The sequence below is a fragment of the Pseudonaja textilis genome, chromosome 13 (genome assembly GCF_049901715.1).
Source record: "Pseudonaja textilis isolate UNSWEBS1 chromosome 13, rPseTex1.2, whole genome shotgun sequence".
NCBI lineage: Eukaryota > Metazoa > Chordata > Lepidosauria > Squamata > Elapidae > Pseudonaja > Pseudonaja textilis.
Genome location: NC_142002.1, coordinates 18137020 through 18151155, shown reverse-complemented (window position 1 = coordinate 18151155; position 14136 = coordinate 18137020). Strand labels below are relative to the sequence as shown.

Here is a 14136-nt window from a genome sequence, read left to right as displayed (position 1 = left end):
CTCTCTTTCTTATCTCCCTTTCTCTCTGCCTCTTTCCTCTCTCCCCTCCCTCCCTCTGTCTTCTTCTCTCTCTCTCTCTCTCTCTGCCCTTTTTCCACTCTTCCTCCCTCCCTCTCTTTTCCTCCCCCTCTTCCCCTTTCTCTCTTTCTCTCTCTCTTTCTCTCTCCCCTCCCTCTCTCTGTCTTCCTCTCTCTCTCTCTGCCCCTTTCCCTCTCTTCCTCCCTCCTCTCTTTTCCTCCCCCTCTTTCCCTTTCTCTCTTTCTCTCTCTCTCTTTCTTATCTCCCTCTCCCTCTCTCCCTTTCTCTCTCCCCTCCCTCTCTCCCCTCCCTCTCTCTCTCTCTCTCTGCCCCTTCCCTCTCTTCCTCCCTCCCTCTCTTTTCCTCCCCCTCTTTCCCTTTCTCTCTTTCTCTCTCTCTCTTTCTTATCTCCCCTCCCTCTCTCCCTTTCTCTCTCCCCCTCCCTCTCTCCCCTCCCTCTCTCTCTCTCTCTCTGCCCTTTTCCCTCTCTTCCTCCCTCCCTCTCTTTTCCTCCCCTCTTTCCCTTTCTCTCTTTCTCTCTCTCTCTTTCTTATCTCCCCCTCCCTCTCTCCCTTTCTCTCTCCCCCCTCCCTCTCTCCCCTCCCTCTCTCCCTTTCTCTCTGCCTCTTTCTCTCTCCCCTCCCTCTCTCCCCCTCCCCCTCTCTCTCTGCCCCTTTCCCTCTCTTCCTCCCTCCCTCTCTTTTCCTCCCCCTCTTTCCCTTTCTCTCTTTCTCTCTCTCTTTCTTATCTCCCCTCCCTCTCTCCCTTTCTCTCTCCCCCTCCCTCTCTCCCCCTCCCTCTCTCTCTCTCTCTCTGCCCTTTTCCCTCTCTTCCTCCCTCCTCTCTTTTCCTCCCCTCTTTCCCTTTCTCTCTCTCTTTCTTATCTCCCCCTCCCTCTCTCCCTTTCTCTCTCCCCTCCCTCTCTCCCCCTCCTCTCTCTCTCTCTCTGCCCTTTTCCCTCTCTTCCTCCCTCCCTCTCTTTTCCTCCCCTCTTTCCCTTTCTCTCTTTCTCTCTCTCTTTCTTATCTCCCCCTCCCTCTCTCCCTTTCTCTCTCCCCCTCCCTCTCTCTCTCTCTCTGCCCCTTTCCCTCTCTTCCTCCCTCCCTCTCTTTTCCTCCCCTCTTTCCCTTTCTCTCTTTCTCTCTCTCTTTCTTATCTCCCCCTCCCTCTCTCCCTTTCTCTCTCCCCCTCCCTCTCTCCCCCTCCCTCTCTCTCTCTCTCTCTGCCCTTTTCCCTCTCTTCCTCCCTCCCTCTCTTTTCCTCCCCTCTTTCCCTTTTCTCTCTCTCTCTTTCTTATCTCCCCCTCCCTCTCTCCCCCTCCCCCCCTCTCTCTCTGCCCCTTTCCCTCTCTTCCTCCCTCCCTCTCTTTCCCTTTCCCTTTCCCCCTCTCTCCTTCTCCCCCAGCCCTGGGTTTGCCAGCGGATTCTCCTCCCCCTCGCCAACTCCCCTTCCTGTCGCCTTAGGCCAGGCGACTCCCCTTCCTGAGTTCCCGAGGAGAAAAGGAAACTTACACTTCTCGGCCCGCTGCCCGGGGCCCGGCCGGGAGAGGGGAGGGTCGATTATCCCCTTCCTTTGTCCCGCAGCTGCCACTGGAGCCTCTCCGGGATCCCGAGGAGGGGAAGGGAGACGCAGCCAGCCAGGCGCCCCCATCCCACCCGCAGCCAAGCCCGCCTTGTTCCCTCCTGCGGCCGATTTCCAGGAGCGCCTTCGGTGCGTTGCGTTCTGGGCTGCCTTTTCTTCTCCGGGGGTCTCGGAGGGAGGGAAGATGGGGGGGGTCTTCTTCCCCGCATTTGTGTGTCTGTGTGTCTGTGTGTGTGTGTGTAGGACCAGTTGGCCCAGTCTTCTGGCACTGGGAAGCGGCTCGAGGCCATCGCGCAAGGTGGTCACTTCTTTTCCCCATCGCGTCCAGTCTCGTTCCGACGTGCTGAAGTTGGGTTGGGTTTGGGGCGACCCCAGGAAGGAAGGGAGGGTGGGGGGCTCGTATTCAATCTCGGGTTGATTAGGGGACTAAAAGGTACTTTGGGGGATTTCCACCCCCCCACAGATAGTCCTCCACTGAAGACCAGAATGGTGCCCAACCTGGTTATGCGAGACATTTGTTTAAGTGATGGGGCCTCATTTTACAACGGGAGGGGAAAAAAGGGACTAAGGTGTTTTTTTTTTTCACATCTCTTGACCATTGTGCTTCCCCCCCCACCACCCCCCACCACCACCCCGTGATCACGGGATCAAATTTCAGAAGGTTGGCCACCGACTCGTACTTATGACGGTTGCAATCTCCCGTGTGATCTGCTTGGGCAACCTTCCGACAACCCAAGTCAACGGGAGAAGCTGGATTCTCTGAACACAACCCCGGTACTAACTTGACAAGGGTAAGGGTTTCCCTTAACAAACCACGGCAAGACATAAAAAGGAGGCCGGGTTAATTCATCCAAGGTCTTGCTTAGCGCCAGAAATGTTGGGGAATCCATTGTGGTCATAAGTTGAAGACTGCCTGGTTCCCCGCCCCCCGCTGAATGTTGTCTTTTTCTCTTTCCTATCATTAAGTGTTGTACCTGATGATTCTTGACTCTTGACAAAATGTATCTTTTCTTTTATGTCACTGAGAGCATTTGCACCAAGACAAATTCCTTGTGGGTCCAATCACACTTGGCCAATACAGAATTCTATTCTATTCTATTCTATTCTATTCTATTCTATTCTATTCTATTCTATTCTATTCTATTCTATTCCATTCCATTCTTTTTAAATTCTATTCCTATATCCTTCTATTCTATTCTATTGTACCCTATGACTGTCATTAAGTGTTGCACCTTATGATTCTTAACTCTTGACAAAATGTATCTTTTCTTTGATGTACACTGAGAGCATTTGCACCAAGACAAATTCCTTGTGTGTCCAATCACACTTGGCCAATAAAGAATTCTATTCTGTTCTGTTCTGTTCTGTTCTGTTCTGTTCTACTCTATTCTATTCCATATTCTATTCCCTATTCTATTGTACTCTATTCTCTATCCTGTTCCATCCCATCCCATTCTATTTAAATTCTATTCCTATATCCTTCTATTCTATTCTATGACTATCATCAAGTGTTGTACCTGATGATTCTTGACTCTTGATGAATATATCTTTTTTTTAATGTCCACTGAGAGCATTTGCACCAAAGACAAATTCCTTGTGTGCCCAATCACCCTTGGCCAGTAAAAAGAATTCTATTCTATTCTATTTCTATTCTATATTCCATTCCATTCCACCCCATTCTATTTAAATTCTGTTCCTATATCCTTCTATTCTATTCTATTCTATCCTATCCTATCCTATCCTATCCTATCCTATCCTATCCTATCCTATTCTTATTGTACCCTATGACTATCACTAAGTGTTGTACCTGATAATTCTTGATTCTTGACAAATGTATCTTTTCTTTTATGTCCACTGAGAGCATTTGCACCAAAGACAAATTCCTTGTGTGCCCAATCACCCTTGGCCAATAAAAAGAATTCTATCCTATCCTAATTCTAATTCTAATTCTAATTTTCTCTCTAGGGATGGAGGAAGATTACCAGTTCCTGTTGTGCAACCGATGCCAGAGACAAGCTGGGAACCCCAAACTTCTCACCTGCCTCCACACCTTCTGCACTGAATGCCTCGAGGAGAACAAGCCCATCGGGCAATGCCCCGTGTGTGAAAGCCCCATCCAGACCTCGGACGGGTCCCCGCTTAAGGATAATTCGCTTTTCTCCAACCTCCAGATCAAGCTGAACACCTACCAGAAGATTGTCAGCAATGAAGTGCTGTTTTGCAACCTGTGCAAAGAAGAGGCGGAGTTTTGGTGCTCCGAGTGCTCCGAGTTCCTGTGCCGGAAGTGTTACGAAGCCCACCAGTGGTACCTGAAGCAGAAAAGCCACGAGTCCCAACGGCTGGCCGACCTGAAGAAGGAGACGGCCCAGAGTTTCCTGGAAGGGTTGAAGAAGTCTTGTACTCTCTTTTGTGCTGAGCGCAGCCACAACAATCAGGTCATCAGGTAAGTGTCATGCCCCTGTCGGAATCTAATTCGGAGGGGGAGGCCGAGCAGCTGACAGGGAGAGGGAGTGTGGCTCCGTTGGCTGTGGAGGAAACTGGGGAAGGGCAAAGTCCGGCTGGGCAGAGCAGGGGAGAGGGAGAACAAGGGAGAAGGGGTTCAGAGGAAGAGCAAGGCTCACCCTCCTCTTCATCCTAGGGCACGGAGGGAGGAACAGAGAAGGGAGCAATGTGGGTTGCATGGCTTACGGGGGAGGAAAGGGCCCTGATTCCCTTCATTAGCTGCAGCTGGGAACACGGTGTTTAAAAAGGGAAGTTGCGCACAGCAACTTGTTGGAAGCAAATCGTGAATTTATCTGGTATCATCGAGGCTCATTTGTGTTCCTGGCGTCTTCCCAACTATGTGTGTTTGGCTGTGCTTTCACGGCTGCAATTCCTTCTCTTGCCCTGTCAGGTTAATCACTGCAATGTGGTTCGTGTAGATTTTTAGTTACAGTTTGTATGTACTCTGTTTTCGGACTGAATTTCCTCCACTTAAAGGCTGTTCCTGGGAGAGGTTTTTCTCCAGCCGAAGGTAACCTGGACATTGGGGGGCAGAGTTGGAGATAATAAAGGGACTCTTTTTGCTTATTTGACTGTGTTGCCTTTGTGCCACGCCCCTTTGGGTCATCACAGTAAGGGTCTGCACAGGGACTGGCCCTGATGATGTTACTTAGCTGGGTAATGAGATGTCTGCAAGAAAACCTGGAGGAGCTCCTCCAGTCCATGACAGGCAGGTGCACCTGGGTGAAGGAGCAGCTGCTCCGGGTTGACCGAAGGGCCAGTCCTGTGACTCCTGAAGCTCTGGAATAGGGGACCGACTTTCCCACCAATGTCAGCAAGGGGCTGTCAGTCAAAATTCACATTAGTGGTCCATGGGATTTAAAATTCTGAGTTTGGTGGTCCCTGAGGTCCAAAAGGTTGGCGGCCCCTGATCTAGGCTACTGATTGTTTGACTCCTCCCTCCCTCCTTTGGGCTCAGCCTACACCATCATGTTCAAACAGGTACTAAGCGACCGGTTGTAAATGGAAGGGAACCACTTAAAACTCTGCATTTTACTTGAAAATAAAAAATAAATAAATAGGCATCTGCAACCCTTTTCATCCGGGAAAGGACAGAAGGCAGTCAAACGTCTTTTTTGAAACCGGTCTGCTTCTGCTCAACAGCATCTATTGCCGTGGCTGCCACAAACCCCTGTGTTGCTCTTGTGCCCTGCTCGACGGAGAACACTACAACGCCAAGCTTTACAGTGACATCCAGGTGGAAATTGAGAACCGGAAGGAGGAACTGAGCAGGCTGAAGGAGGAGCTGGCGGAGAAGAAGAGGAGTTACGAGAGTAGCCACGACAGTGTCCGCGAGCAGCTCAAGAAGCTGGAGAAGGTGCAGAGCGAGACCCATGAGGTGATCCAGAAGGAGGTGGAAGACATGGTCCAGTGGATCCAGCAGAAGGGGGAGAAACTCATGGAGAAAGTGGACCGGCAACTGTGCCGGGAGCAGGAAGAAGCCAAGAAGAAGCTGACGTGCATGGAGAAGATCCTCAAGCAAATGGATGCCGGTACGCAGCTGGTGGAGAAGATGGGCCTCTTTGCCTCCGACCAAGAGGTGATAGACATGCATCCCTTCATCAAGGAGTCCCTGGAGAGGCTCAAGAAAGAGAAGCTGCCCGTTTCCAGCCTTCAGATCCAAGTGGAGAACTTCGACGAGGTCCGAGGGGAGCTCCAAGCTCTGTGTAACAGAGTCAAAGGAGAAGGTGAGCAGCTTTCAAAAGTTGAGGGGTGTTTTTTGGGGGTGGTGCTTCCTTCTGGGACGGGGCAACGGTGTCTTAAACGAAGAGGTGGAAAGGTGGGGTACTCTTCAATAGATTCCTTAACGACATAGATGAGGGAATAGAAGAGGAACTTACCAAATTTGCAGATGATACTAAGCTGGCAGGAATAGCCAACACCCAAGAAGATAGGCTCAAGATCCAGATGGATCTTGACAGACTAGAACACTGGGCCGTATCTAACCAAATGAAATCCAATGTCGAGAAAAGTCAAGTCCTACACTTAGGCAAGAAAAACCAAAAGTCCACATATAGACTGGGTGAAACCAGGCAGTAACTGTGAGGGGGATCTTGGAGTCTTAGTGGACAACCAGCTAAATAGGAGCCAGCCGTGTGCAGCGGCAGGCAAAAAAGCCAATGCAACCCTAAGTTGCATTAACAGAGGGATACAATCGAGGTCAAGTGAGGTACTAATACCACTCTATAAAGCCTTAGTAAGGCCACACCTAGAGTCCTGCATCCAGTTTTGGTCACCACATTATAAAAAAGAGGTTGAGACTCTAGAAAAAGTGCAGAGAAGAGCAACCAGGGTGATTAGGGGACTGGAGGCTAAAAGATACGATGAACGGTTGCAGGAACTGGGCCTGGCTAGTCTAGAGAAAAGAAGGACCAAGGGAGACATGATAGCACTCTTCCAATATTTGAGGGGCTGCCACAGAGAGGAGGAAGGGGGTCAAGCTATTTTCCAAGGAACCTGAAGGCCAGACAAGGAACAATGGATGAAAACTGAACAAGGAGAGATTTAACCTGGAAATAAGGAGGAATTTTCTGACAGTGAGAACAATCAACCAATGGAATAGAAGTTGCCTTCAGAAGTTGTGGGAGCGTCATCACTTGAGACTTTCAAGAAGAGATTGGACTCCCATCTGTCAGAAATGGTATAGGGTCTCCCGCTTGGGCGGGGTGTTGGGCTAGATGACCCTTCCAACTCTGATCATCTGTTATCTGTGAAAGATCATGAAGGTTCATATCTGTACCTATGTTGATGGGCAACCCATCTGGGCCCAGATCTTTAAAGGGGGGTTGTCCAATCTTGGCAACTTTTTAAGATCTGTGGACTTCAACTCATAGAATTCCCCAGACAGCCATGCTGGCTGGGGAATTCTGGGAATTGAAGTCTACAAGAAAAAGCAAGATGAGTGACAGATGGGGCCTGGAGAAGTTTTGGATGCTACAGATTGTGTAAAGTTGTTTAGGAATTGGTGCTGAACCCCTGGTGTCTCTTTCAATGGAAGACTTGAGATAAAACCTTAGGCATGACTTCAACCCATACTTTGCTCACCTCAATCTACTCTTAATTGTCTGTTCTGTTTGTAGATGCTTGTGGGTGTACAGTTTCCACGCCCAGATCTCACAGTTCCGTGGTCAATTCGGTAAGCTGGATTTGGATGGACGTGGAAGTGGAATCTTGAATCAAAGATGGTCCATGCGGTGCTTGGCTTGGGTCTGCATCACAGGATGCTATTTCTTCCCCTATCCTGAAAGGTCCCTTCTGGAAATGGGCAGAAGGTTGATTAGGGACTCCTAGTTGGTCACTGATGGATTTGCAGTTGATCAAAAAAGATCCTTAACGAGGGCGAAACAATTCTCGAAGTTAGACAGTTAGAATGTGAGCTCGGTTGGCATCCATTTGGAGCTGCAGGTTCAGGAATGAGTGTGAACGTGTCATATTTTGGAGGCCAGCCCAAAGATCTGTCTTTTGGGCCAGTGTTTCTCCATCTTGGGAACTTTTTAAGATTTACAATTATTTCTTGCTGGAAACAGGATAGAACAGAATAGAATAGAATTATGAGAAGGGAATGCAGAATAGAAGAGAATTATGAGAATAGAATAGAATTATGAGGAGGGAATGCAGAATAGAATAGAATTATGAGAAGAGAATAGAATTATGAGAAGGGAATACAGAATAGAAGAGAATTGAGAAGAGAATGCAGAATAGAAGAGAAGAGAATTATGAGAATAGAATAGAATTAAAGAAGAGAATGCAGAATAGAAGAGAATTGAGAAGAGAATGCAGAATAGAAGTGAAGAGAATTATGAGAATAGAATTATGAGAATAGAATAGAATTATGAGAAGAGAATGCAGAATAGAAGAGAAGTGAAGAGAATTATGAGAAGATAATAAAATTATGAGTAGAGAATGCAGAAGAGAAGAGAAGAGAATTATGAGAAGAGAATGCAGAATAGAAGAGAATTGAGAAGAGAATGCAGAATAGAAGAGAAGTGGAGAGAATTATGAGAAGAGAAGAGAATTATGAGAAGAGAATGCAGAACAGAAGTGAAGAGAATTATGAGAATATAATAGAATTATGAGAAAAGAATGCAGAACAGAACAGAATAATGGAGTTAGAAGGCACCTAGTAGGTCATCTAGTCCCAACCCCCTAATTGCTAATTGTTGAAAAAATATATATCATAAAATCAGATAGGTTCCGTGATGATCCCCTTAGTGACTGGCACAAAATGATGACAGTAATTCTAGGCTCAATTATGGTTGCAATCCGAGGACTTCCTATATAGCGTTTCTCAAATATCTTTTATCAGGAACGTCACTCAGACCAGGTTCTATCTCTCCATCTCTGTTAGCTCGCTTTAATCTCTGTTTTTGTTACTGTTGCTGACAGGAGAGTCCGTCCAATGAGAAACCTCAAGACAAACCCCAGGGAATCAAAATTCCAACGTACACCATCAACATTACCAAAGCATTCCAGGGTTTTGTAAGTTTTGGTTACCTGCATTTGGTTATATTAAAAACAACAGGGGCGCGGTGGCTCAGCGGCTAAGACGCTGAGCTTGTGGATCAGAAAGGTCGGCCGTTCGGCGGTTCGAATCCCTAGCGCCGTGTCGCGGAGTGAGCTCCCGTTCCTTGTCCCAGCTTCTGCCAACCTAGCAGTTCAAAAGCACGTAAAAAAGAAATGCAAGTAGATAAATAGGGACCCCTTCGGTGGGAAGGGAACAGCGTTCCACGCGCCTTTGAAGGCGTTTAGTCCTGCCGGTCACATGACCACGGAGATGTCTTGGACAGGGCTGGCTCTTCGGCTTTGTAACAGAGATGAGCACTGCAGTGGTGGGATTCAATTTTTTTTTTACTACCGGTTCTTTGGGCGTGGCTTGGTGGGCATGGCTTGTGGGCATGGCTTGGTGGGCATGGCACGGGAAGGATACTGCAAAATCCCCTTCTCACGCCACTAACCTGCTTTCCAGCTCCGTTCTCCTGTGCAGGGCAACCAAAGAAGACCCAGCCAATTACCTGGGACTTGGGAGGCGGAGACTAGAGGAGGCGGGGCCAGTCAGAGGTGGGATTGGCCGGGTTCTCCAAACTACTCAAAATTTTCACTACCGGTTCTTTAGAACCGGTCCAAACTGGCTGAATATCACCTCTGGAGCACCGCCCACTAGAGCCGGAAAGGACTAGCACGCATGTGCGAGGGGAATCTTTACCTTTACCTATATTAAAAAGAGTGTGCAGCCATATGCATTTAAAAGGTGAGCGAAATGAATTGCAAGGGAAATATCACCCACATTCAGGCAAGGATTGTCTTGACTAGCTGAGTCATCATTACAAGTAGTCCTTGGTTCACAACAGTTCATTTACTGACCGTTGGTAAGTTCAACAGCTCTGGAAAAAGCAGCCTATGACCGTTTTTCACACTTATGACCATCGTAGCGTCCCCACAATCACCTGAACAAAATCCAGGCATTTGGCAACCGACTTGTATTTATGACGGTTGCAATGCCCTGGGGTCACGTGTTCCCGTTTTGTGACCTTCGGGCCCGCAGAGTCCATGGGGAAGCCGGATTCACTCAACAACCATTTTACTCACAAAATGCAAACGATTTGCTTAACAACGGGGCCCAGAAAAGTCTTTAAATGGGGCCACACTCACTTAGCGATGGTCTTGCTTAGCAACAGAAATTTGAGCCTCTGTTGTGATTGTAAGTTGAGCACCACCTGGGATTCCGATTGTTGGGTGTGGGTTGAAGAAGGTCTGGCTGTGTTTCTTCTTGCTGACAATGTAGATTTGGCTCAATCAAGCCCTTAGAGATCTCTCCGATTCTGGTTTGTTAGACCACATCGATTAGGTTGCCCATCAAGCGACCCTCAGCCCAGCTGGAGAAGTCCACCCAGGCTTCCCCCAAGATGTTGAAGTTGGAAGAACCGGAGTGCGATGCCCCTAAGGTCTCTAACCAGCAAGGAGAATGTCCCCAGGAGAACGTCCCCGGGTCTGGACAGCCTTCGTTCCGTGAATCCACACCAGAGCCCCAGCAAAGAGAACCTTCCAGTTCGTTGATACTCAGGGAAGATTCCCCTTCTGGGATCTGTGAACCAGGTATGAGGAGAAGCAGGTGGGTTTTTAAAACAAACAAACAAACAAACACAGGTTTCATGATGAGAAGACTTTCTGCAGGGAAGTGCTGTGGTTAGCCAGCAGCAGGTGCGGACGGCTGAGGAGAGCGAGGACTCAGATGAGGGGCCAATACCATTAGGGAGTGGATTACTGCCTTCTTATGGGGGCTTCTTGCCTCAGTTGCTTTGTCAGCTGAAATAACTCAAGACTTGCACACTGTTGTCTCTTTGGAGGTAACCCAGACAGGAATCCAAAACCACAAGGACTAACATTTTATTGTATAAGTAGTCCCTTGACTTGCAAACTGTTCCGACCTTGTTCCCCAAATACGTGTGAAGGATGTGTGTTTGTGTTTATTTTCATGGACATGATGTGCACTGAAGATGGCGTTCAATTTCGTTGTACGAGGTGCAATGACAATAAACTAAACTAAACTAAACTAAACTAAACTAAACTAAACTAAACTAGGGAGGGTGCCTGCTGAGATGCTCTCTCCACTTCCATTCTTTCTGAGGACCGAGTTTCCTCTTATCCAATCTTCGAGCTACGGCTCTTCCTTCTGTCTCCCAAGGGAATTCTCACAGCCCTTTGCCCCAGTGGACCAGTTTTGAACCCTCCGATGCTCCCTGCCTCCCAAGATGCCCGGTAGCAAAGTCTCGGTCCGTCGTGTGGCATTCACACTTGTGTTTTTCTGCAGATGGTGCCAGCATTGTGATCAGTAGCTCCGAAGACACTGAAGATGACGCTGTGGTGAGTGTGAAAAGAAGGTTCTCGCCACTCAGGACTTGTGAAGTAGAATTGTGCTTCTCAGTTTGGCAGTTTGAAGAGGTGTGGCCTTCCAACTTCCAGAATCCCCTGGTCCGCCTGGAATTCTGGGAATTGAAGGCCACACCATTTCAAGTTGCCAAGGTTGGGAAACCCTACTTTAGATGATGATTGACTACATTTCCCATCATCCCTGTTGGCTGTTTATCCCCCCCTACTGCAGTGATTCAGGAGACCTTCGTGTATTTCATTGAATCCTTTGGCTCCTCTGAGAAGCAGATAGATGAACTAAGGGAACTTTTGATCGAGGTTAAGATTGTATTCTTTAAATCAGAGGAGCTTTTAACTGCTAGCCTTGGGTAAATGGAGCCTCCACGTTTCAGCCGTAGTCTACCTGAATTGTCAGTTGTCAGGGAACCAGTGCAGAGTGTACGCCATGTGAATTTCTTGGAGACACCACATTGGTTGCAAAAGGAGAGTTGGAGAACCTTCCTTTCCTTTAGAAGTGTTAGGAGTAGATGACATGATGGACTAGGAATTCTGGGAGTTGTAGTCTCAACAGCTCTGGAATTCTGAGAACTACAGTCACAGCAGACCTGAAATTCTGGGAGTTGTAGTCACAACAGTCCTGGAATTGTGGGAGTTGTAGTCATAATAGACTTGGAATTCTGGGAGTTGTAGTCTCAATAGCTCTGGAATTGTGGAAACTGCAGTCACAACAAACCTGGAATTGTGGGAACTGCAGTCTCAACAGATCTGGAATTCTGGGAGCTGTAGTCACAACAGGCCTGGAATTCTTGGAGTTGTAGTTACAACAGCCCTGGAATTCTGGGAGCTGTAGTCACCTGGAATTTTGGGAGTTGTAGTTCTAACACTGGGAAAGTCTGGGTGCTCCTTTGATCTGATCTAGGAAAATCGGTTGAGATTTTTGTGTTTTTTTTTTTCCCCCAGTGACCACCTGCTTGTTCCAGACTGGTTTCCAGTAAACTGAGCCTGAGTTAGCAGCCACAGGATGGACTGACATTTTTCTCCTATGCTTCTTTTAGTCAAATCCCTGAAGAGTAAATAGCTGCTTCACAGCACCAACTTCGAGCTGTTGTTTCCCTCCAGGGCCTTTTGCCTCATGGAAAATGATTGTCTCTTTTTCCTCCTTTGTGCACAATTTTATCCAGCCTGTAATTATAAGCATTGGATCACGCATTGCTCATCTCTGGATCCACATGCCTTCCGTAGGTGCAGTCAGGCGTGGCTGCTGAACAAAATTTATATTTCTACTCAGTTCCTGGAATTTGTTACCTGCTTGTTCTGCTAAGAGTTTCTTCCAAATAGCCTTGGGGTGGGTTTTTGGTTTTTTTGCCTGATTTATAGCTTAGTAACTAGAGGAACTCAAAGTAAATAGCCTTTCACCTTCCGTTAGCGGATTTGGTCTGCCTGGTTTTCTGATTATTACCGAAAGTTTGTACGTCATACTTTTTTTAAAAAAAAAAAAGGGCAAAGATGCTGTTTGGGCTTACTTCATTTTTTGGAGAACCTAAGATAAGCAACAAACCTTTGTACTGGCTAAAATAGAACTACAACTCCTGATAGCTTTTTAAAAAGGTCCAATGAACTCTGATGGAGATCATCAATTCAAATTAAGTTGAATCTCTCAGTTTTAAAGTCTGGTCAGTTTCTCACTGATTATTTATTCCTAAATAATCTGTCTCCTTGATGTGGTGCTTTTAAAGGAAGCAGTTCCCAAAATGCTCTGGATTACCGCCCCCCCAAAAAAAAAACTCCAAAGAACCTCGATTCTTAAAAGTCATGCTGATAGCAAGAGGGGTGGCGAATAAAATTAACAAATAAGTAAAATAAAATCAATTGTAAACTGTGTGTGCCCGCTGTGAAAAGGACATAGAAGAGAGAGGGTGTCACCTCTCTGTTCATTAAAAGAAGTGCATTAGAGTAATTTACTCTCCCTAATAAGCCTGAAGAAAGATGCAGCTATTTTAATGAAACGGCTAATAAAAGTGCCGTGTTTTAAAGCAATCCCAAGGTTCCTCTAATTGAAATTAGGACTTGGTTTGCCTGCTAGGCTAAGCTAGCCTTGGTTTAATCATGGATCAGTGAATTAACAAGGTTGGCTGGCTACACACAGTGTATTAAGCTCTGAGCCAGTTGTGTGTGCGCGCGCTGCCTTGAATTTTTTGTAAAAATAAAGAAAAGGGATATAAATAAGTTAAACAAACAGGTTTTACAAGCCATCATGTCTAATTTCCCCCAATATGCTAAGCCAAATTCAAATAAAGCACATTATGACTAGCCTGTGTTTTTGTGACGTTTACTTGTGTTTGTGTGGTGTGAAGACAAGAAACAGCAGATGGCAGTCTAGCACAGGAAGAATTTACTTGCTTTTCCTTAGTTCCTCAAAAGGGCAGAATATCGATAAAGGAGAATATTTGTAGCTCAGGGTTGAAATGAAAGCTCCTTGGTATTTCTCTTGGTTGCTTTCTTGCATATATTTCATGACCCAACTAGGTAACATCATCAGTGCTATAAGGCAGTGGGGTTTGCAGAGAGGAGGAGGAGGAGGATTGTGGGAACTCTAGAAAAAGTGCAGAGAAGAGCAACCAGGATGATTAGAGGACTGGAGACTAAAACATATGAAGAACGGTTACAGGAACTGGCCTAGTCTAGTGAAGAGAAGGACCAGGGGAGACAGGAGAGCATCTTCCACTATTTGAGGGGCTGCCACAGAGAGGAGGAAGGGGGTCAAGCTATTTTCCAAAGCGCCTGTAGGCCGGACAAGGAATAATGGATGGAAACTGAACAAGGAGAGATTCAACCTGGAAATAAGGAGAAACTTTCTGACAGTGAGAACCATCAACCCATGGAACAGAAGTTGCCTTTGGAAGTTGTGTGAGCACCATCACTTAAGACCTTCAAGAAGAGATTGGACTGCCATTTGTCAGAAATGGTGTAGGGTCTCCTGTTGGGTGGTGGGGTTGGACTAGATGACCTACAAGATCCCTTCCCACTCTGTTAATCTAATCTAATCTTAATATCAAAAAACCTTGGTGCTCTCTGAATTTGGCTGTTTTCTTGCAGATGTTTCATTACCCAACTAGGTAACATCATCAG

General features: G+C 46.9%; 1 protein-coding gene across 7 annotated transcripts; it reads left to right on the top strand.

Moving 5' to 3' along the window:
• The first annotated feature begins 1501 nt into the window (after window positions 1-1501).
• On the top strand, window positions 1502-13317 carry PML (PML nuclear body scaffold). Of its 7 annotated transcripts, none has more exons than XM_087941583.1 (9): window positions 1502-1728; window positions 2258-2373; window positions 3565-4042; window positions 5245-5828; window positions 7221-7276; window positions 8527-8619; window positions 9972-10233; window positions 10949-11001; window positions 12063-13317. In XM_087941583.1, the coding sequence occupies exons 3-9, from the start codon at window positions 3567-3569 to the stop codon at window positions 12072-12074; spliced, it is 1536 nt and encodes a 511-aa protein (XP_087797709.1). In that variant the 5' UTR covers window positions 1502-1728; window positions 2258-2373; window positions 3565-3566; the 3' UTR covers window positions 12075-13317. The 7 variants fall into 7 exon arrangements, with proteins under 7 accessions (XP_087797709.1, XP_087797712.1, XP_087797708.1 ...); XM_087941586.1 differs by having other exon boundaries at window positions 11968-13317; XM_087941582.1 differs by having other exon boundaries at window positions 2258-2390.
• Window positions 13318-14136: the final 819 nt, after the last annotated feature.

What these genes read in the sequence shown, in the direction of transcription:
- PML (XM_087941581.1), top strand. Translation starts at nt 3,567, where the DNA reads ATGGAGGAAGATTACCAGTTCCTGTTGTGCAACCGATGCCAGAGACAA. An exon ending in TAACAGAGTCAAAGGAGAAG is followed by an intron (nt 5,829 to 7,220) that starts GTGAGCAGCTTT and finishes TTCTGTTTGTAG; the next exon opens with ATGCTTGTGGGTGTACAGTT. An exon ending in ACAGTTCCGTGGTCAATTCG is followed by an intron (nt 7,277 to 8,526) that starts GTAAGCTGGATT and finishes TGTTGCTGACAG; the next exon opens with GAGAGTCCGTCCAATGAGAA.